The sequence below is a fragment of the Bos indicus genome, chromosome 27 (assembly GCF_029378745.1).
Source record: "Bos indicus isolate NIAB-ARS_2022 breed Sahiwal x Tharparkar chromosome 27, NIAB-ARS_B.indTharparkar_mat_pri_1.0, whole genome shotgun sequence".
In the NCBI taxonomy this organism is placed as follows: Eukaryota; Metazoa; Chordata; class Mammalia; order Artiodactyla; family Bovidae; genus Bos; species Bos indicus.
In genome coordinates this window covers 14199694-14217320 of record NC_091786.1, presented here as the reverse complement: position 1 = coordinate 14217320, position 17627 = coordinate 14199694, and the positions used below count along the sequence as shown (strand labels likewise).

Below are 17627 nucleotides of genomic sequence, written 5' to 3'. Positions count from 1 at the left end.
CATGGCCAGAATGCAAGGCACACAGTGGACACAGTCTCCAGCCGGGGACAGCAAACTTCAGAGACAGGAAAGAAAAGCTCATGACTCAGGTGACCTGCCTGTACACAGAGCTGGTAAATGCAGAGATGAAAAAGCATCTGTATTCAGGGGAGTCAGACCCTTCTCCAAAGGGCAGAGATGCACGGTGTGCTGTGGCTCTTTCCTCTCTACGGTCTGATGCCACGGCTGCCACTGGGCAGGAGAAACACGATGGGAACGGACATGCTGGGTGTGAGGATCTGAGTGGGGTGCTGGGGGTGCAGGCTGGCACCTTCTGCTGGGAAGAGGCTTTGGGGTGCGTGTACCTGCTTCCCCGCCTGTCTCAGGAGCTTCTGGAAGCGCTCGTCGTCCAGCATGCCCGGCGGCAGGTCCGTCTCGCCCTGGGCCTTCAGGTCCTCGAGCTTCTGCCTCAGGCCCCTGAGGGCCTGCAGCTCATCGTTGAGGCGACTCTGCCGGGTCAAGGAGGCCTGCAGGTCCAACTCCAGGTCCAGGGAGGTCCGCACGGGGCACTCGGGCGCTGCCCTCCGGAGGACCGGCTGGCACACCGCCTGCGGGGTTAGAGCACGACAGGACAGCCCCGCTGCAGCGGCGGTCCCTGGATGGGAGGGCTCCGGGCTCCTGCAGGCAAGGGGTGGTGGCCCGGTCCCCAGGGAGACAGAAACCAGGCACCACCCACCCTGGAGCACGCGCGGCCAAGGCGAATGAGCCTGTACTGCCCTGAACAGCAGAGAGTCTCTGGAGTTGCAACCAGGGTGCAGCCTAGCTCAGCCTGACCAGCTGACTGCCCAGAGCTGCCCTCTGCAGACCGCAGACACATCGTGAGGAACTGACTCCGAGTCAGGCACGCACCTCTGTCCCCGCAGCGCACGCCTTTGTCCATCACTTCTGTATATGCGGCTCAGCGGAGCTAGGGTCTGGATGCCCTCCTCTAACCAACGTCCTTCGACTCTTCCTACCTTACTTCCCATCGTCTGACACCCACTCTCGCCCCTGAGTCACTGTGTTCCTTCTGGGGCCAAGCTTATCCGCTTATCAAGAAATAATCACTGACTGTGTATGAGTGAGACCCCTGCTGGGGGTCTGTAGGCAAAACAAACACTAGGAGGAGAAGACATGATTTCTGACCTTGAGGAATTGGTTTAGAGGATGATGCTGAGAGAGTCAATTCCTAGGCAGGTTGATAAGAAGTCCGGGTCCCGAGGAGGAGAAAAGGGTCTGGGGCTCTCAAAATGGAGATAGGGGTCTGGAATTCTCAAGGAGGAGGAAAGGACAAACTTCTTTTTGTTTCCCCTACATTTCTTAGTCTTAGTCACATAAAGTTTTTTTTCTTTAAGCCCCCAACTGATGATTACACAACAAACAACTCAGTTTAAACTCTATACTAAGGATTATATAACAACAATGTATCCTGCTTGAGGACAGTTTCTCCTTCCTGAAAACCTTCTGGCTAATCCTATTATCTTAAAATGTAAATTATGGGAGTGGGTCTAGTAAGATCTTTATTTATTTATTTTTTTTAAATTTTATTTTATTTTTAAACTTTACATAATTGTATTAGTTTTGCCAAATATCAAAATGAATCCGCCACAGCTAGTAAGATCTTTACAACCTTGAGACATTGTTTTGATTTATTGTAATAACTAATTTAAAAAGTACGTAACTCCCTTGCTAACACTAGCTAAGGGGCACTCTCGTCCCCCTTCTGATGTCTGTGTCAGAAGCTTTCTCTGTTGCTTTTTTTACTTTAATAAAACTCTGCTATACAAAAACTCTTGAGTGATCAAGCCTGGTCCCGGAGTTAAATCTTCTTCGGAGATCACGAATCCGACATTGTTTGGCTATCATCTTGGGGGCTCATCTGGGATCTTCAGGACAAGGGAAGAGCTCTCAGAGCTCTAGCCTCTGCTTTCTCAGTATGCACGTTTTCCACTTTACTAACTCTACGGCGTGCTTGTGTGAATGAATGACACGCCCTGCGCCAAGCAAGTGATGAGCCCTGCTCTGCGGTTTTGTGGTGCCTCGTAATGACTGAAGGCAGCCCCCAAAAGGGGAGTCTTGTCGGGGTTTATACCGATCTGCCAATGCCAAGAAACACCCAAGGTCCCTGTGAGGACAGCGGCCAGAGATGGGCAAAGCGTGTGCACCGAACTTTCCTTCCTCGGTCACCTTTTCCTGGTCTCTTGGACCACTTTGTAATTGCCTGGGGAATCAGAACTACTAACATAATCTGCTGGACCACAGACTTTCAGTGGATTGTGATTCGCGCCATTACTATGTACTTTTACTTAGACCCTAAGCTTGATAGTCACGGAAGCGCCTAGCCTTGCTAGGAGCCGAAAGTTACAGGAGCACATTTGGGAGAGGCGAACTCCAGCTCCAGGAACGTCTCTCAGGCTAGAGGTCACTCTCCTGGCTGCCGGCCTCAGGGGCCAGCGACCTGAAAGCGAGTCTTTGTCACGGCTGTGTTTCCTATCTATGTGGATAGAAGCACTGCTGGTCTTTGAGGACACAGAATGGGAATCGCAGGATCTGGTCAGATTGGAAGTGCAGTGGGCTTCTTCCTTTGGTAGCGCTAGCTCTTAGCAGACCAGAGGAGGTTCTCCGGTGGCTTTTGTCTCAACTCCCTAGATACTCCTTTTGTGAAATCTGTGGAAATGAACTGGAAGGATTGGCCCTAATAGCTCAAGGACAAAAATCACTTTTTCCTTGCTGGCCAGCCCTCCACCACCTCTTTTGCTATCACATATCCTGGCATGGAGACACTCAGAAGGGACATCCTGATTGTCGTTCATCCCTCTATGACTCTCTGCTTCTACCGCGGTCAGGACTGTACTCAGGAATGCGCAGAGGCACATAAAGACGGATGCTTCCCCTAGGAGTCCTAGCTTGGCAAACATTCTGGGAAAACTACTCTGCTCCACCCCGGGGGGCATCAGGGAAGAAGGCAAATCACACCGAGGTCTTGGTGGTGGGGAACTAAGTCAGTCTGGGATGCCATCAGGTCTACCCCTGGCGCATCTCCACCCCGCCTCGGTGGTAGAACCGGGAGGGAAGAGTAAGATGCCTGCGTTGGTAACGGACAGACTATGTCCGACCAGAGAAGGAAAGCTTCGGTGGAGAGTCTGTCTACACCCCCATCTAGAGCAGGGAAGGACGCTTCTGGTTGAAAAAAGCCATGGCTGTGGATGCTGCTTTTTTCTCTCTTACAGATGGGAGCTAGCAGTTCCAGAACCACTCCTTTACAATGTATTTTTTTTTTTAAAAAAGAGCCGGGACAAGTTTGATCCCCAGAGTTTAAAAAGACATGCCTGATCTTCTGTGATACTGAATGGCCGGGTATCCTTTGAAAGATGGGGAACACTGGCCAGTTGAACGGTTTCTTAACGATACTGTTTCACAACTAGACCAGTTCCATAGAAAACAAGAAATGGGTAGAAGTGCCATATAGCTTGCTCTTTATCTTTCTGCGAGACGTGCCAGACTTGTGTCCTAAGGGTGCAGATTTGGGTGGAAACCGTCAGCTCCCTCCTGTCCTCTTACTTTGCCCCTGTATCTGGGGCTCCCAACTGAACAGGCTGAGTCAGGGCACCCTTCCAGGAGGGCTTGCCTCAGTCTTGGTAGAAATTCAAACAGTACCAATTGTGGTCGAGACTATCGGGAAGATCCAAAAAGTACACAGAAGCCTTTACGGGACTAACTTTATGAGCTTACTTGAAGAGATCCAATGTATGTCTTGGGACAGACACTGACTCCAGCCTCGAGAGCTTGAGTTTCGCGGAAGCTTTTGGAGACCCCTGGCCTTCCTGCCTGTTACCCTCTCAATATGAGACAGTAAACAATAGAAAACCATAGATACAGGGCTTCCCTGATAGCTCAGTTAGTAAAGAAACTGCCTGCAATTCAGGAGAGCCTGGTTTGATTCCTGGGTTGGGAAGATCCTCTGGAGAAGGGTTAGGCTACCCACTCCAGTATTCTGGCCTAGAGAATTCCATAGACTGTATAGTCCATGGGGGTTGCAAAAAGTTGAACTCGACTGAGCAACTTTCACGAGATAGTAAACAATAGATAACCGTGAGACAGTGTCACAGGAAGGATGGCAGGGAGGGATGCTCGGGGCTGGGTCACACCCGCGTGAGGAAAGGTGTTCAGACAGGGTGGGCGGGACTGCTGGGGCGGAGGGAGATGAGATGGGTGTTTTCTGCCTAGACTGTTGGCAGTGGGGATGGAAAAAAGGGATTACTACTCATGAAAACGGGTACCGCCTGATACAAGAGAGAAGGACTCAGGTTTGACAGGTATCCCAGCTGGGAGGGTTGGCATGACGACAGTGCTCATGACAGACAGGAGGGAGAGGTCCGTCTGTCCCTCTTCTTGTTTCAGAGCTGTCGCCCAGACCTGAATAGCGCTCATTGTCTCCTCCGATTCTCCTTCTCCGCCCAATGTATCCTGCTGGAACGTTCTCTGCTGTTCTTACTACTGTTGCTGTTCAGCTGCTCAGTCGTGTCTGACTCTGTGACCCCATGGACTGCAGCACGCCAGGCTTCCCTGTCCTTCACTATCTCTCAGAGTTTGCTCAGATTCATGTCCATTGATCTGGTGATGTTATCCAATGATCTCATCCTCTGTCACCCCCTTCTCCTCCTGCCCTCAATCTTTCCCAGCATCAGGGTCATTTCTAATGAGTCCGGTCTTCGCATCAGATGGCTAGAGTACTGAAGCTTCGGCATCTTATTAGCTTTCCCTTTATTCAACCTCTACTCTAACAAACAGCAGAATCATCTGGACACACACCCTCTTTGACTGCATTACTCACTGTTTCAGACCAGAAACCCTTCCTAGCTGTCAGGCATGTGGGGGCTTTGTAAAGAATCCCATGTGCACAGCCTGCTGGTGAGTGTGTAACCGAGGGCGTGCTTGTGTGTAAGCTCTGCCCATCTCCCTGGTGTCCATAACCCCACCGCAACTGCTCTCAGGCTGTCAGAGTGGTGTCGCTGAGCTGGGAAGGGGTGTGCGGACGGGCCCCCCAACCCTGTGTCTCACGTGGGGTCACCGCCTTCCCAGCCAGGACGCCCGCCCCGCTCCCTTCAGCTCCCTTCACGTCTCGGGCTGTAACTCCTACATCAGAACTCTTCCTTATTCGCATCTACTAGACTCCACCTGCTCACTTTAAAAGCCATCAACAATGATCTCCTAAATGACGTTTCAGGATTAACCTTTATCTGGTTCAAGAAGTTCTAGGAACTAAGGTTTATCAGTAACCCCACTGTTTTTGAGCTTCACTCAATTCATAAAACACTTCTGGTTAAAAGTTCTCTGAAGAGTGTTATCGTTCTCTGAAAGTATGTTTTTAAAAGTGCAGAGGCCTTGCAATCCCACTCCTGGGCATATATCTGGAGAAAAACATGATCTGAAAGGATATACGCACCCTAATGTTCACTGCAGTGCTGTTTACAGTAGACAAGACGTGGGAGCAACCTAAATGTCCATCGACAGAGGAATGGCTACAGAAGACGTGGTACATTTATTACCGTGGAATAGTACTCAGCCATTAAAAAGAATGAAACAATGCCATCTGAAGCGACATGGATGGACATAGAGGTTGTCATACTGAGTGACGTAAGTCAGACAGGGAAGAAGACATATCGTATGACATCCCTTATATGTGGATTCTAAAAAAAATGATACAAATGAACTTACAAAACAGAAAGAGGCTCACAGACTTAGAGAATGAATTTATGGTTGCCTGTTATATTTAAAATGGAAAACCAACAAGGACCTACCGTTTAGCAAAAGGGACTCTGCTCAGTGTTATGTGGCAGCCTGGACAGGAGGGGAGTTTGGGGGAGAATGGATACATGAATATGTACAACTGAGTCCCTTCACAGTTCACCTGAAACTACCACAACATTGTTAATTGGCTATGCCCCATCCAAAATAAAAAAGTGTTTTTAAAAAAGTGCAGGAGACTTAGGAAGGAGTGGAAAATAATTTTCATTCTAGTTGAAACTAGAGGTGCTTTTAAAGCATTAAGTTTGGTAACCTGAAACAGCTATACTTTAAAATGTCCTGAAAATGCTGAGGTTAAATCAATGCTTGCATATTTACCTTTGGAAAAAAGAAATGTGCTTATGACCATCAAGTAACTAGGAAGCTAAACCAGGAAGCTCAGTGTTAACCAGTCACTGCACTTTGCCCAGAGGCATTAAACCGGGGTCGCTGGTGAAGGCAAATGATTCACCATGCCCTCCAGTCTTCACTCCGGTCCACCGGGCCCAAGCTCTGGCTGAGCAGGGTCACTCCTTCTCAGAATGTGTTTCCGGGCCCTGTGCCATGTCAGGCTACCTACCGACAGCACCCAGCATCCTGCCCCATTACCCCAACAAAGCTACCACCTTCTTTTGAGATTGTTGTCCGAAGGCCAGAGACCTTTCCCATGAAGGCTTTCTGATTCTCTCGACAAGGTGAGCTCACTGCATGGCTTAGCTCACACAGAGCTGCATTCCCACTGAGCAAGACACTCTAAGCCGATACAAAGCAGCTTCAGAAATCAGCACAAAACAAAAGATTAGCAAACGAAAACTTTCCATTAGCATTTCAGCTGCTGGTAAGTGAACAGGAATATTCTGAACCCTCCAACCATATTATTTAAATACTCGCCCAGAGTTGCCATTGCGCTCTTATCCAGAGATCTCTGGCTTCCAGGAAAACCTGACTTGAGCTTTTCCATCTACATTGATCTTAGCCTTCTGAAAAGATCTGTCTTCTAAGCAAGCTGCTGAAACCAGGACGACTCCTTTACGTGCCCCTTTACCAGGAAGTCTGCCCTTCACACAAGGTACCAGGTGTTATACTCTCCCCACAGCTGCTCCAAAGCAAGCCGCCCCCAACCCCCAGTGGCCAAGACGCCCCCAGTTCCCAGCAGCCTTTTCTCCGTCCATGCTTCATACCGAATCTGTCCTTTGCTATCACAGGTTCTACCCCAGCGATGAATGAGCGGTCTCTAACTCATCCTTCTCTGGAACAGACACTGCGTTTGTGTCTCCACGATTACAGTGGCTTCAACCCACAGCCCAGGAGCATGGAGCAAGGATGCCCCGAGGCCCTGGGGTTCTGAGTCTGACACGCTCGACTCAGGGTGGTCTGCGACCTCGGGATGCCAACGATGGACTACATACCCTCTTGACTCTCAAACTTCGCCGTTCGGTGGAGTTCCTCACAAACAGTGATTTTTTAGCCAGTGTTGAACTGTCGCTGTCACTTCGATTTAACTGGCAACAAAGGATTTTAAAAAAAATAAAAAATAAAAAAAATAAAAAATAAAAAAATAAAAATAAAAAATAAAAAAAAATAAATAAAAAAAAAAAAAGAAAGAAAGAAAGAAATCAGTGCATCACCCTGTGTTAGAGGAAGTCTGGAACTGAGAACTTGATCATAGAGAGAACATAGTTACTAGTTTGTCTTTTTTTTCTCTTTTAACACAGGGTTATGACCTTGCAACTCAAAAGTGTGTTCTGAGGATCAGTGACATCACCCGTGTGTGTGTGCTAAGTCGCTTCAGTCGTGTCCAACTCTTTGCGACCCCATGGACTGTAGCCCCCCAGGCTCCTCTGTCCATGGGATTCTCCAGGCAAGAATACTGGAGTGGGTTGCTATTTCCTTCTCCACAGTTTATTTCTTTAAGAAAATCCTCCTCAAACGAGTTTTTCCCCATTTGATGCTTTTCTAATTTTCTTAAATAATTACCTTTTGATTTTAGTTATAAGAAGTTATGTGTTAAGATAATTACATACATTTTGAAATGAAATTATCCTTTGAATTGTTAGCTAATATGCATCATCCATTCTTTAGAAGAAAAGTTTGTGTGAAGCACAGAGCTCAGGATCAGAGTGAAGTCACGGCATCAAGGACACCCTCACCCAGGGGGGCCATCTCCACTGCCTCACCTGCTTCAGGTCTTTGCTGAAATGTCACCTTTCAGGGATGTCTGTTCTCAACCCTGCTTCAATTTGCAACCTTCATCCTCAACATCCTAACCCTTCTTACCTTGCTCTACAGTTTTCCATAGCACTGGGCCTCACCCAGAGACGTCAGAGGTTATTCATCATGTTTACTGTTTGGCTCAACTCATAAGAACGAAAGCCTTGCAAGGGCAGAGCTCTGGGTCTTTGGTTCACGGATGAGTCCCAAGTATCTGAAGTTATGCTTAATAAATAGCAGGTGCTTAATAAAAATGTTTGTTGAACTGAATGGATAAATTTAGAATTTCCTAAGTATTTTCTAACCCACTTTGTAATGTCAAAACTAAATTACTATAAATTACAAATACTTATGGAACTAGAATGTGATAAACTGATATATATCACACAATTCTCTCCACAGAACTATGAATCTGTTTGGAGGCATCAATGAAGGCGATTTTTGTTCTGAAACGCAATTCACTATTTTTAATTTGGCAGGACCAACGTGGTTTGAAGCAGGCATGATACACTGCCGAAATACACCAGCCACCGTAACTCTCGCGTCACTGAAGGTTTTGAATACACACTGGGGTCCAGACAGACTGAGCAGCCAGGCCCTTAAGGTCAGTTATTTGCCAGATCAAAGGCAGTAGAAATGAAGAGATGGTAAATGTGGGAAAAAAAAGGAAAGGAAAAAATTCCACAACCCACACTAAAAAGAATGATTGGGAGTGTGATATTTCATGTATATTTTCTGGCATTTCTAGTCATTGCTGCTGCTGCTGCTGCTAAGTCACTTCAGTCATGTCCGACTCTGTGCGACCCCACAAACGGCAGCCCACCAGGCTCCCCCTAATTCGAATTTGAAGACGCCCGTGGCCCAGTCTATTGTCACTGCTGGGCCACCCCGGGGGCAGGGGGTGGATGTGGCAGCTCCCGAGAAACGACCTGCCCTGCGGACCCTTGATCCCACGGACCCCTGACCCTGTGGAGCCCTGACACCACAGACCCCTGACCCCACGGACCCTGACCCCGCAGACCCCTGAGCCTGCAGAGCCTCACCCCACAGACCCCTGACCCCATGGACTCCTGACCCCACAGATCCCTGACCCTACAGAGCCTTACCCTGCAGACCCCTGACCCCATAGGCCCCTGACCCCACAGGTTCCTGACCCCGCAGAGCCGTCACCCCGCAGACCCCTGACCCCGCAGAGCCTTACCCCCAGGCCCCTGACCTCGTAGGCCCCTGACCTCAAAGATTCCTGATCCTGCAGACCCCTGACCTCGAAGACCCCTGACCCCACAGACTCCTGACCCTTCAGACCAATGACTCCTTAGGCCCCTGACCCCCTAGGCCCCTGACCTCAAAGATCCCTGATCCTGCAGACCCCTGACCTCGAAGACCCCTGACCCCACAGACTCCTGACCCCTAGGCCTCTGACCCCGCAGAGCCTTACCCTGCACACGTACTGGCTGCGCTCCCCGGGGGAGAAGGTCTGCGAGCGCACGATCACGCTGCTCCTCATGAAGGGGCGCTGGCGCGCGCTCAGGCTGCTGTGGTCTTTGGGGCGTACAACCATGCTGGCACCGCCGGCCTCGTCGGTGTTTGTCTCTTTATCAACCTGGAAGAGAGGTCGGCGATCTGTCAGGGGTGGTGAGAGGGGAGCATGGGGTGCTCCTCTCCTGAGTGTGGAAGGAACAGCTTACAAGAGACCCAGGGAGCACCAGGGCCTTTCTCCAGACGTGAAGGCGGTTTTCTATTAGTTTCTGGGAAGTCACCTTCAGTGGGTAGGATCGTATTTGTCCAACAAGGTCACCCATAAATGGAATGGCGGGGCCCCCTCTAATAGTTCAGGCCTAAAATAATGAAGCCTTGGTTTACAGAGGGGTAATGTGCTTCTACAAAGAGTCTGATTTGAGAATGCTTCATCATTAAACAGTACTCAACCTCATGGTTAGTTTTTTTTGCTGAATAAATGATAAAAGTAGTTAAACATAGGAAGATGGAAATACACTAGTTAAACCTCTGGTTTGCACAGAATACAAATTTATATATACAGCCATCATGGGTCTCCGTGGCGGTGGGGTTCCAGCACACTGAGCTCCGTGGATGCTCAGGTCCCACGGCTGGCCTCCCCATCTGGGGTTCCCCATCATCGCGGTCAGCTACTCATGGACCACGGTTACTATCTGCAGGTTGCTGAGTCAGATCCATGGTTGGTTGAATCCACGGATGCAGAGACCATGGACACTGAGGGCCGAATGTACTCACACACATGAAGTGTTCAGTCAGGGTTAGTACTGTTTTTAATCAGAAATAAATTGGAATTTTTAAAACTCTCACAGTGGTTGGCACCCTCAAACCTTGAAAATGGCTTCCCCCCTTTGGAGATGGCAGTCTGGCAGTCTCAACATGTCTCTTTGTTCAGTCACTAAGTTGGGTTTGACTCCTGGTGCCCCAGTGGCTGTAGTCAGCCAGGCTCCTCTGTCCATGGGACGACCCAGGCAAGAGTCCTGGAGTGGGTTGCCATTTCCTTCTCCTGGGGCTCTCCCTGACCCAGGATCGAACCCTCGTCTCCTGCGTTGCAGGAAGATTCTTTACCACTGCACCACCAGGCAAGCCCCCGCATCCCTCACTAACCAGCAAAACCACCTGGTTAACGGGCCTGGCAACCGCACACAATCAGGTCACCTGCCCCTTCCGGGACTGGTTTCAGTGAGAACCCCATCTAACCAAAATGGGCTTCACACGCTCACTTCACGTTTGAGACTGAAACAGACTCATAACATTTATGAAACGTAAAACAATTAAGCAGGCATCCTGGAGTTTTCCAGGAAATCCTGAAAACACTTTCAGTAAATAGTCACAGAACACTCACAGAGAGCTAAACAGCACTGTTTATCTTCTTTTATGAAATTTAAGCAGAGAATGAATATTTGGGGCCCACTTGAAAATGTTGAGGCATTTATAATGCTTCTTGTGGTCTGTTCCCGCAAACACTCATCTTGATCAGCTTTGGCACAAAAATCCTAACATGAATTATGCACAGAGACAAGCCTGGACTCCGTGGTGCCTCTAGGAGACTGCTTTAGGAGGGAGCGGTCGGCAACGCTCACCAGGGCCAGTGTTCCTGCGGGGGGCTGCGTCCCAAGGTCACTGGCACAGCTGCTGTCTTTCCTACTTGTGTCCTCACTCATCTTGGGCACACTTGGGCAGGAGCTTGCGTCTTCCACACAGCGACTGCCCTCCGCCAATTTCACTTCAGCCCCTTCCTTGGCCACAATTTCATCTGAGGCCTCTCTCAGCATGGCCAACCTATGGGTGAAACAGAACACGACCCCGTTTAGGGTCAACCAGATGCGCTATGTGATCAGTGGTACCTGGGCACGTTAACCCTTCCTCTGGGTCACGAACAGACTCACGCATCACGATGCAAGCCAGTTCTCTGGCTGGAAACTTTTACTAAAATGCTCATGAAAAATAAAGTCAACACCTTACTCTCCAGCAATCTGCAGTAAAATCACCATTAAAAAAAAAACCAAAAAGTGAAATTCATGAAACTTGATATAATTTCTGCTGCTGCTGCTGCTAAGTCACTTCAGTCCTAAATTATGCTAAATATGCTAAAAGATCACATACAAAGTTTAACCCACCATTTAAAAATATTGACACTCGCTCTACTATAACTTGGTGTCAGTTGTTCATTTATTATACAATTAATCAAACCACAGACTAGAGCAACTCTGCTAAGAGTGAATAAAAATATCCACTATCAACCATGCTTGTGATGTGATGTGAAGTCGCTCAGTCGTGTCCGACTCTTTGCGACCCGGTGGACTGTAGCCCGCCAGGCTCCTCTGTCCATGGGATTCTCCAGGCAAGAATACTGGAGTGGGTTGCCATTTCCTTCTCCAATCAACCATGCTTACAGTGTAGCAAAGGTGGAACCCTGGATAGAAGAGTCTTAACCACTCGGATAACAGAAGACTCTGAATGGTCTGTGATCTTGTCTTTAACAAAAGCCACTACCTGGGCTTGGGTGGCACTAAAAGTTAGGCTCCGGAAAACAAATAGGGTTCATATTCTGTATAAACTGATCTGACAGGAAAGCAAAGAGTCTCCGGATGGGGAAGAATATCTCATTCTTTGTGGAGTTTCATGTTCTTGGTATGGGAACACTGTTTCCACTGATAACTAAAGGTCAAGCTTTAACTGTGATCAGTGATATGTCGACAAATTGGAACAGACTAGTTGTTAAACAGTTGGTCATGAAATGAATGTGGGGGAGCTAGCAATGAGGACTATAAGTCATCAGTTCCCTGAGGTTGCAGTCTCAGTGTATTTTAAAAAATATTTACTTCTCTGGCTGCGCCGGGTTCCAGCTGCAGCACGTGGGGTTTTCGGTCTTTGTCGCGGCATGCACGACCTTCAGCGGCAGCCTGTGGGACCTAGCTCTCTGACCAGGGGTCGAACCTAAGCTCCCTGCATTGGGAGCATGGAGTCTCAGCCACTGGACCGCCAGGGAAGACTCTCTAAGTGTATTTTGTTGAAATATGTGTGAAACAAGTTGTACTTTATGTATGCAAGGTATTTAAAGATACGATGAACCTCATAATCACTCTCGTACTTACTTTTTTTTGCCGTGCTCTGATTTTTATTCACTATAAAGGACTTTTGATAAGAACAAGGTATCTCTGTACCTTTTTATGTCGCTGTAGTAAGCTTCTGCTTCCAAATATCCACAATTTTGTTATTTACATCTTGTTACTCCAAGTTTGTAGAAACTCTTGTATACACACACACACACACACAAATGCTGCTGTATATGTATGTATATGCAAATATATGTTGACAGTAGTTCAAACACAACAGTGTAACAATACACACAAAATGAGTTCAAATGATTTTACATATGTACTAAAAAAAACTGACACTTTCACTAAAATATGTTTTTTAGAGAAAACAGTGCAAACTTGGAAATACAGTTCTTTATACATATATGTATCTAGATAAATGCTGTAATAACCTTTTTTTCTTTAAAAAAATAAAAAAATCGAGGTATGAAAAGTGAGAAGGGAACAGTAAAAGAAGGTGAATAGTTACACAAACAGAAAAGTAACCACTTAGAAGCTGTTTTCTAAAAATCTGTCTTGAACTACCAGCACCTAAATGGTGCCTCCAGTAGTTTACAGAAAAAGAGTCTGCGTTTAAATTTATCTATGACTCTGTAATAAACTATCATGTTTTTCAAAATAGTTTAGACTTTAAACAAATGAACAAGAAAAGTTCAGAAAGTAGTGTCAAAATTACTGAGGTAAGAATCTTGCTCACATGTTAGTAACTTTGTCCACGGTCTCATCATTACTTTTTCAACTCTCTAACACCAAGGAGCGGCTTTTCCTGGGGCCACTCCTTGAAGCTGCGTTACTTTCTATTAATTCCAGAACAAGATCTAAACCCATGAAGGTGTCCCTCAAAGTGTCTTCTGAGAAACTAAACACACCCTCTTTGAGATGCCAGGAGCAGAATGAAAGAACTCTTATTTACCAATCTCCATCTGGACCTCTGTGCTCTTCTTCCTGCCCTGGTTCTTTTTCTTGTGCTAATTCTTGTTCCACGGCCAAAAGCTCAGCTGATGTTCTTGCAAGTAAGGCTGACACTGCATCCTGGAGAAGGTACAACGTAGGGCCATTAACACCGTAAACTTCAGAAATGATTTAAAACGTTATCAGATGGGGACTGGGGCTCTAGTTGTGGAGGAGAAGGAAGTACGAGACTCACTTCTTTCGCTGAGAACAAATATGAAAGCTGAATACAATAAAAGGAAAAGCAAAAAACTCCAGCTGTTTCAAAGCAACGAAGAGCAACAAAGGCAGTTAGGACTCAAGGGTGAAGATCCCCGGGAGGAGGGGAATGTAAGGAAATGTAATGCCACTCTTCTCCTTGGGGGTGTGTCTCGATGCCGTGGTGAGGCTCACAGGTGACAGGCTATGGTCGCCCTGGACTGAGGCAGTGAGGGGAGGATGCAGAGATGAAAACAGAGCTGAGGACAAGGGAGACTGCCCATGAGGGGTCTGGGAAGATAAACTGCAAAGTGCACAATATTCCTTTCGAGATCTTTGCACCCTCTAAGCCACATACGTGCAGAGTGAGAAGCTGAGAAAGTAAAACCAGCTGCTAGGAGGCTGAATGGTAAGCAGATACTTCAGTTGCCTCATGGTCCTAGGAAGGAAGAGAATAATTCAGGTCCCTCAAGTGATCCAGGTGAGCTGTCCATGTTGTCATCTGCCTTCCAGAAGGATACTGGATCATCTCTAGAGGAAGCTACCCACCAGATCCTCTGCACTCCATACATAACATCCAGCACCCCGCTGGAAACAGAACCCCACGACTGAAAGCCAAGAAGAATGACTGGCAAAAGAAGCAGACCCATAGGTGATCCACATATCTAGAGAAGAAAGTAAAAGTTTTGTAATTAATATGTTCAAGAAAACGGATGAAACAATGGAGAATTTAAAATAAACAGAAAAATACATGAGCACATTTGAGTGAAACTGCTGAAAACCAAAGAAAAAGAGGAAATTTTACAAGCAGTGAAAGAAAAAAGGTGTAATACTTTATAAGAATCAACGATTAGCCTGTCCTCCAGCAGCTGAACAGAATCAGTGGAAGCCAGATGACAACAAAACATTGTTTTCAACGTGTCCAGAGAAATAATCACTTACTTAGAATTCTGAATATGCAGGAAAAAGAGTCCTTCACAAATGAAATTGAAAGAACATGCCAAAAGACCTGTACTAAAAGAAACACTAAAGGAAATTCTCCAGGCAGAAGGCGAATGACCTGAATTGGAAGCACAATAATGCAGAAAGGAAAAGAAAGGCTAAAGGGTATAGGGGAAACCGGAATAAATGCTGATTGTCAATAAAACAATGATAATAATGTGTTGCGGGATTTAAAATAAATGTAACTAAAATATATCCGGTAATTGCACAGGAGGAGGAAAGAGAATCATGAAGTAAAAGAAAAGCCTTTAAAAATCTTTGTACCATTTGCAAAAAAGCAAAAAGCATTAATTCAACGCAGTTTCTAATAAGGATGCATGCTGTAATCATCAGGGAAACAGCAAAAAAGAAAAGACTGTAGTACTAATTAATGATCTGAAGAAAGAAAAAATCTAAGTTTAAAAATACTTGGTTAATCCAAAAGAAGGGGAAAAACAAGGACTAAAAGGGAACAAAGAGTAAGATGAAAGGTTCAAAGCCAAATATAACAATAATAGCATTAAGTGTAAATAAACATTTCAATTAAAAGAAGATTTTAAAACTGGATAAGACATCAAAACCAACTAAGTACCGCTTACAAGTGAAACACTTTACATACAAGAACTCAGAAAGGTTGAAAGTAAAAGAATAATAAAAGATTAACCATGCAAATGCTAACCAAAAAAACTGATAGGATTATTAATATCAGCGTTATTAGCAAGAGGGATATTTTATAGAGATAAAAGGGTCAGTTGAACAGAAAGATACAATATGATGCTAAATTTATATTCATCTAATAACTTGGATGCAAAATACATAAAGCAAAGACTAACAGAACTAAAAGAAGAAACAGTCATCTGTAAGCATAAGCTGGAGATGTACTGTACCTTTAAACAGTGATAAAAGAAGCAAATTGAAAAATCAGTAAATGCAGAAGATTTGAAAAGCAAAACCATCAAAGGTGGCCTGCAGAAAACACACCCTTTTCAAGAGCATGTGGGACTTATACTAAAAGCGAACCCCTGCTAAGCCATAAAGCAGGTCTCAATATTCTCTACGATAGAACATATGTAAACACATGTATTAGATACACAGTTCAGTCTGCTTTATTCCAGGAATCTGAAACAGATTTAGCATTCAAAAGTCAATCAATGTATAATCCACTACATTGAGAAAATAAAAGGAAACAGCCATGTAATCATCTTAGGAGATAGATATAGTAAAAATGCTTGATAAAATCCAATATCCATGCATAATAAAACCCTTAGCCAACTAGAAAGAGAAGGAAACTTCCTTAATCTGATAGCAATGATCTATAAATAGCCTCAGAAAATATCATTCTAAATGATGAATTCTTGAAAGCCTTCATTTTGAAAAAGCCTAGTATTGTAGACAGAGATAGACAACCAAGCCAACAGAGCAGAACAGAAAGTTCAGGGACAGGCTAACACGCAGAAGTCATCTGACTTAGGATAAAAGCTGGCACTGCAGTGCAGTTAAGGAAAGATGTATTTTCAACAAATAATCCTGGGTCAATTGGCTAGCACATGGATAAAAAAAAGAAACGACCCTGACCTCTACCTCAAAGCCTACACAAAGATTAATTTCAGAGGGGCTGCAGACCTAAGTCTCTCAGTAAGACTTGACTCACCAAGTCTACGGAATCCACGAGTGGCTGGCTTGGTTGAAATACCGAGTCCTCAGTCTCCTCTTCTTTCTTCTTGCAGGGCATTTGCTTTGAAGGAAGCAAGTTATACCACAGAGTGAAAACCCCACTGGAAAAGGGTAGGTCCGCCAGGCTGATCTGAGTTCCCGCCTGTGTGAAAGGAAAGGAAACAAGAAAAAAAGAGAGAGAGAGAAAATGAAATGTTTCAATCTATATTTGCTCCCTCTAATATAATGAAGATTATTAGACAAGCTTGTTTTAGGGAAAAAAAAAAGATGCAATACTCATGATACAAAGCACTGGTGGATTTCTTTTTTTAAACCTGGAGATGTCTTATATTTTCAGGTGTGACTAAGTAAGAAATGTTGAAAAAGAAAAATGAAGTTGGCTCTTGAACACCATGAGGGTTAGGGGGGCCGACAGCACTCCCCACTCTGCCGTTGAAAATCTACGTGTAACTTTACAGTTGGCCCTTGTATTCAAGGTTCCACAGCCTCAGATTCAATTAACCACAGATTATGTAGTATTATGGCATGAATTTGGTAGGAAAAAAAAAAATCTGTGTGTAAGTGGACCTTGAAAGAATCCCAGTGTTCATTTTTTGATTGGTGTTACAGCTGACCCTTGAACTACACGCATTTCAGCTGGAGACAGCATGGCTTCCTGAAACCGGGGCACACCTCTAGATGCCTGTACCTGAACACTCTGTGCAGCTCTGCTGGGATGTCCTGATGTACCCAGTGGTGGGCTGAACCCGCTATCAGTGACGTGTGAAGTCTTCTGTGCTGGCGTGCAAGTGTCCTATCGCTCTTAACAGTCATACTGAGGTCTTCCTACCAGCTCTACCCCCATCACTGGGAGAACGTGCTCAAGTAGGGAACTTTACTCACTGTTCTGCGTAAATTAAATCTGAACAGTGAACTAGGGGTGGGATGTCCTTTCGATATCTATCCATATTCACAAGCTGCGTGACCTTGAACACATGACCCCTCTAAGGAGTTCCTCATCTGCAAATGTCATCATACCCTTTTCCTAAGACTGTCCAGGGGATGAGTGAGATAATGTATGTAAAGTGCCCAGCACTGGGCTCATATTGGGAATAAATACGCATACTCTACAGTGATGGTTATAACAGAGGCCAAAGTTCCAAAGGTTAGAAATACAGAACTCGATTTTTACAGAGGATCATAATTGCTAAG

At 45.8% G+C, this 17627-nt stretch overlaps 1 protein-coding gene across 1 annotated transcript in view; it reads right to left on the bottom strand.

Annotated features, from left to right (window-relative positions):
* The window catches only part of WWC2 (WW and C2 domain containing 2), a 152984-nt gene that overhangs the window by 7135 nt on the left and 128222 nt on the right, over positions 1–17627 (bottom strand). The window contains exons 16-21 of the mRNA XM_070781702.1: positions 16414–16578; positions 13546–13664; positions 11115–11313; positions 9455–9619; positions 7215–7307; positions 345–587 (exon numbers count right to left, since the gene is read on the bottom strand). Of these exons, the coding sequence (XP_070637803.1) occupies positions 345–587; positions 7215–7307; positions 9455–9619; positions 11115–11313; positions 13546–13664; positions 16414–16578 (984 nt within the window). The remainder of the gene's footprint in view (positions 1–344; positions 588–7214; positions 7308–9454; positions 9620–11114; positions 11314–13545; positions 13665–16413; positions 16579–17627) is intronic.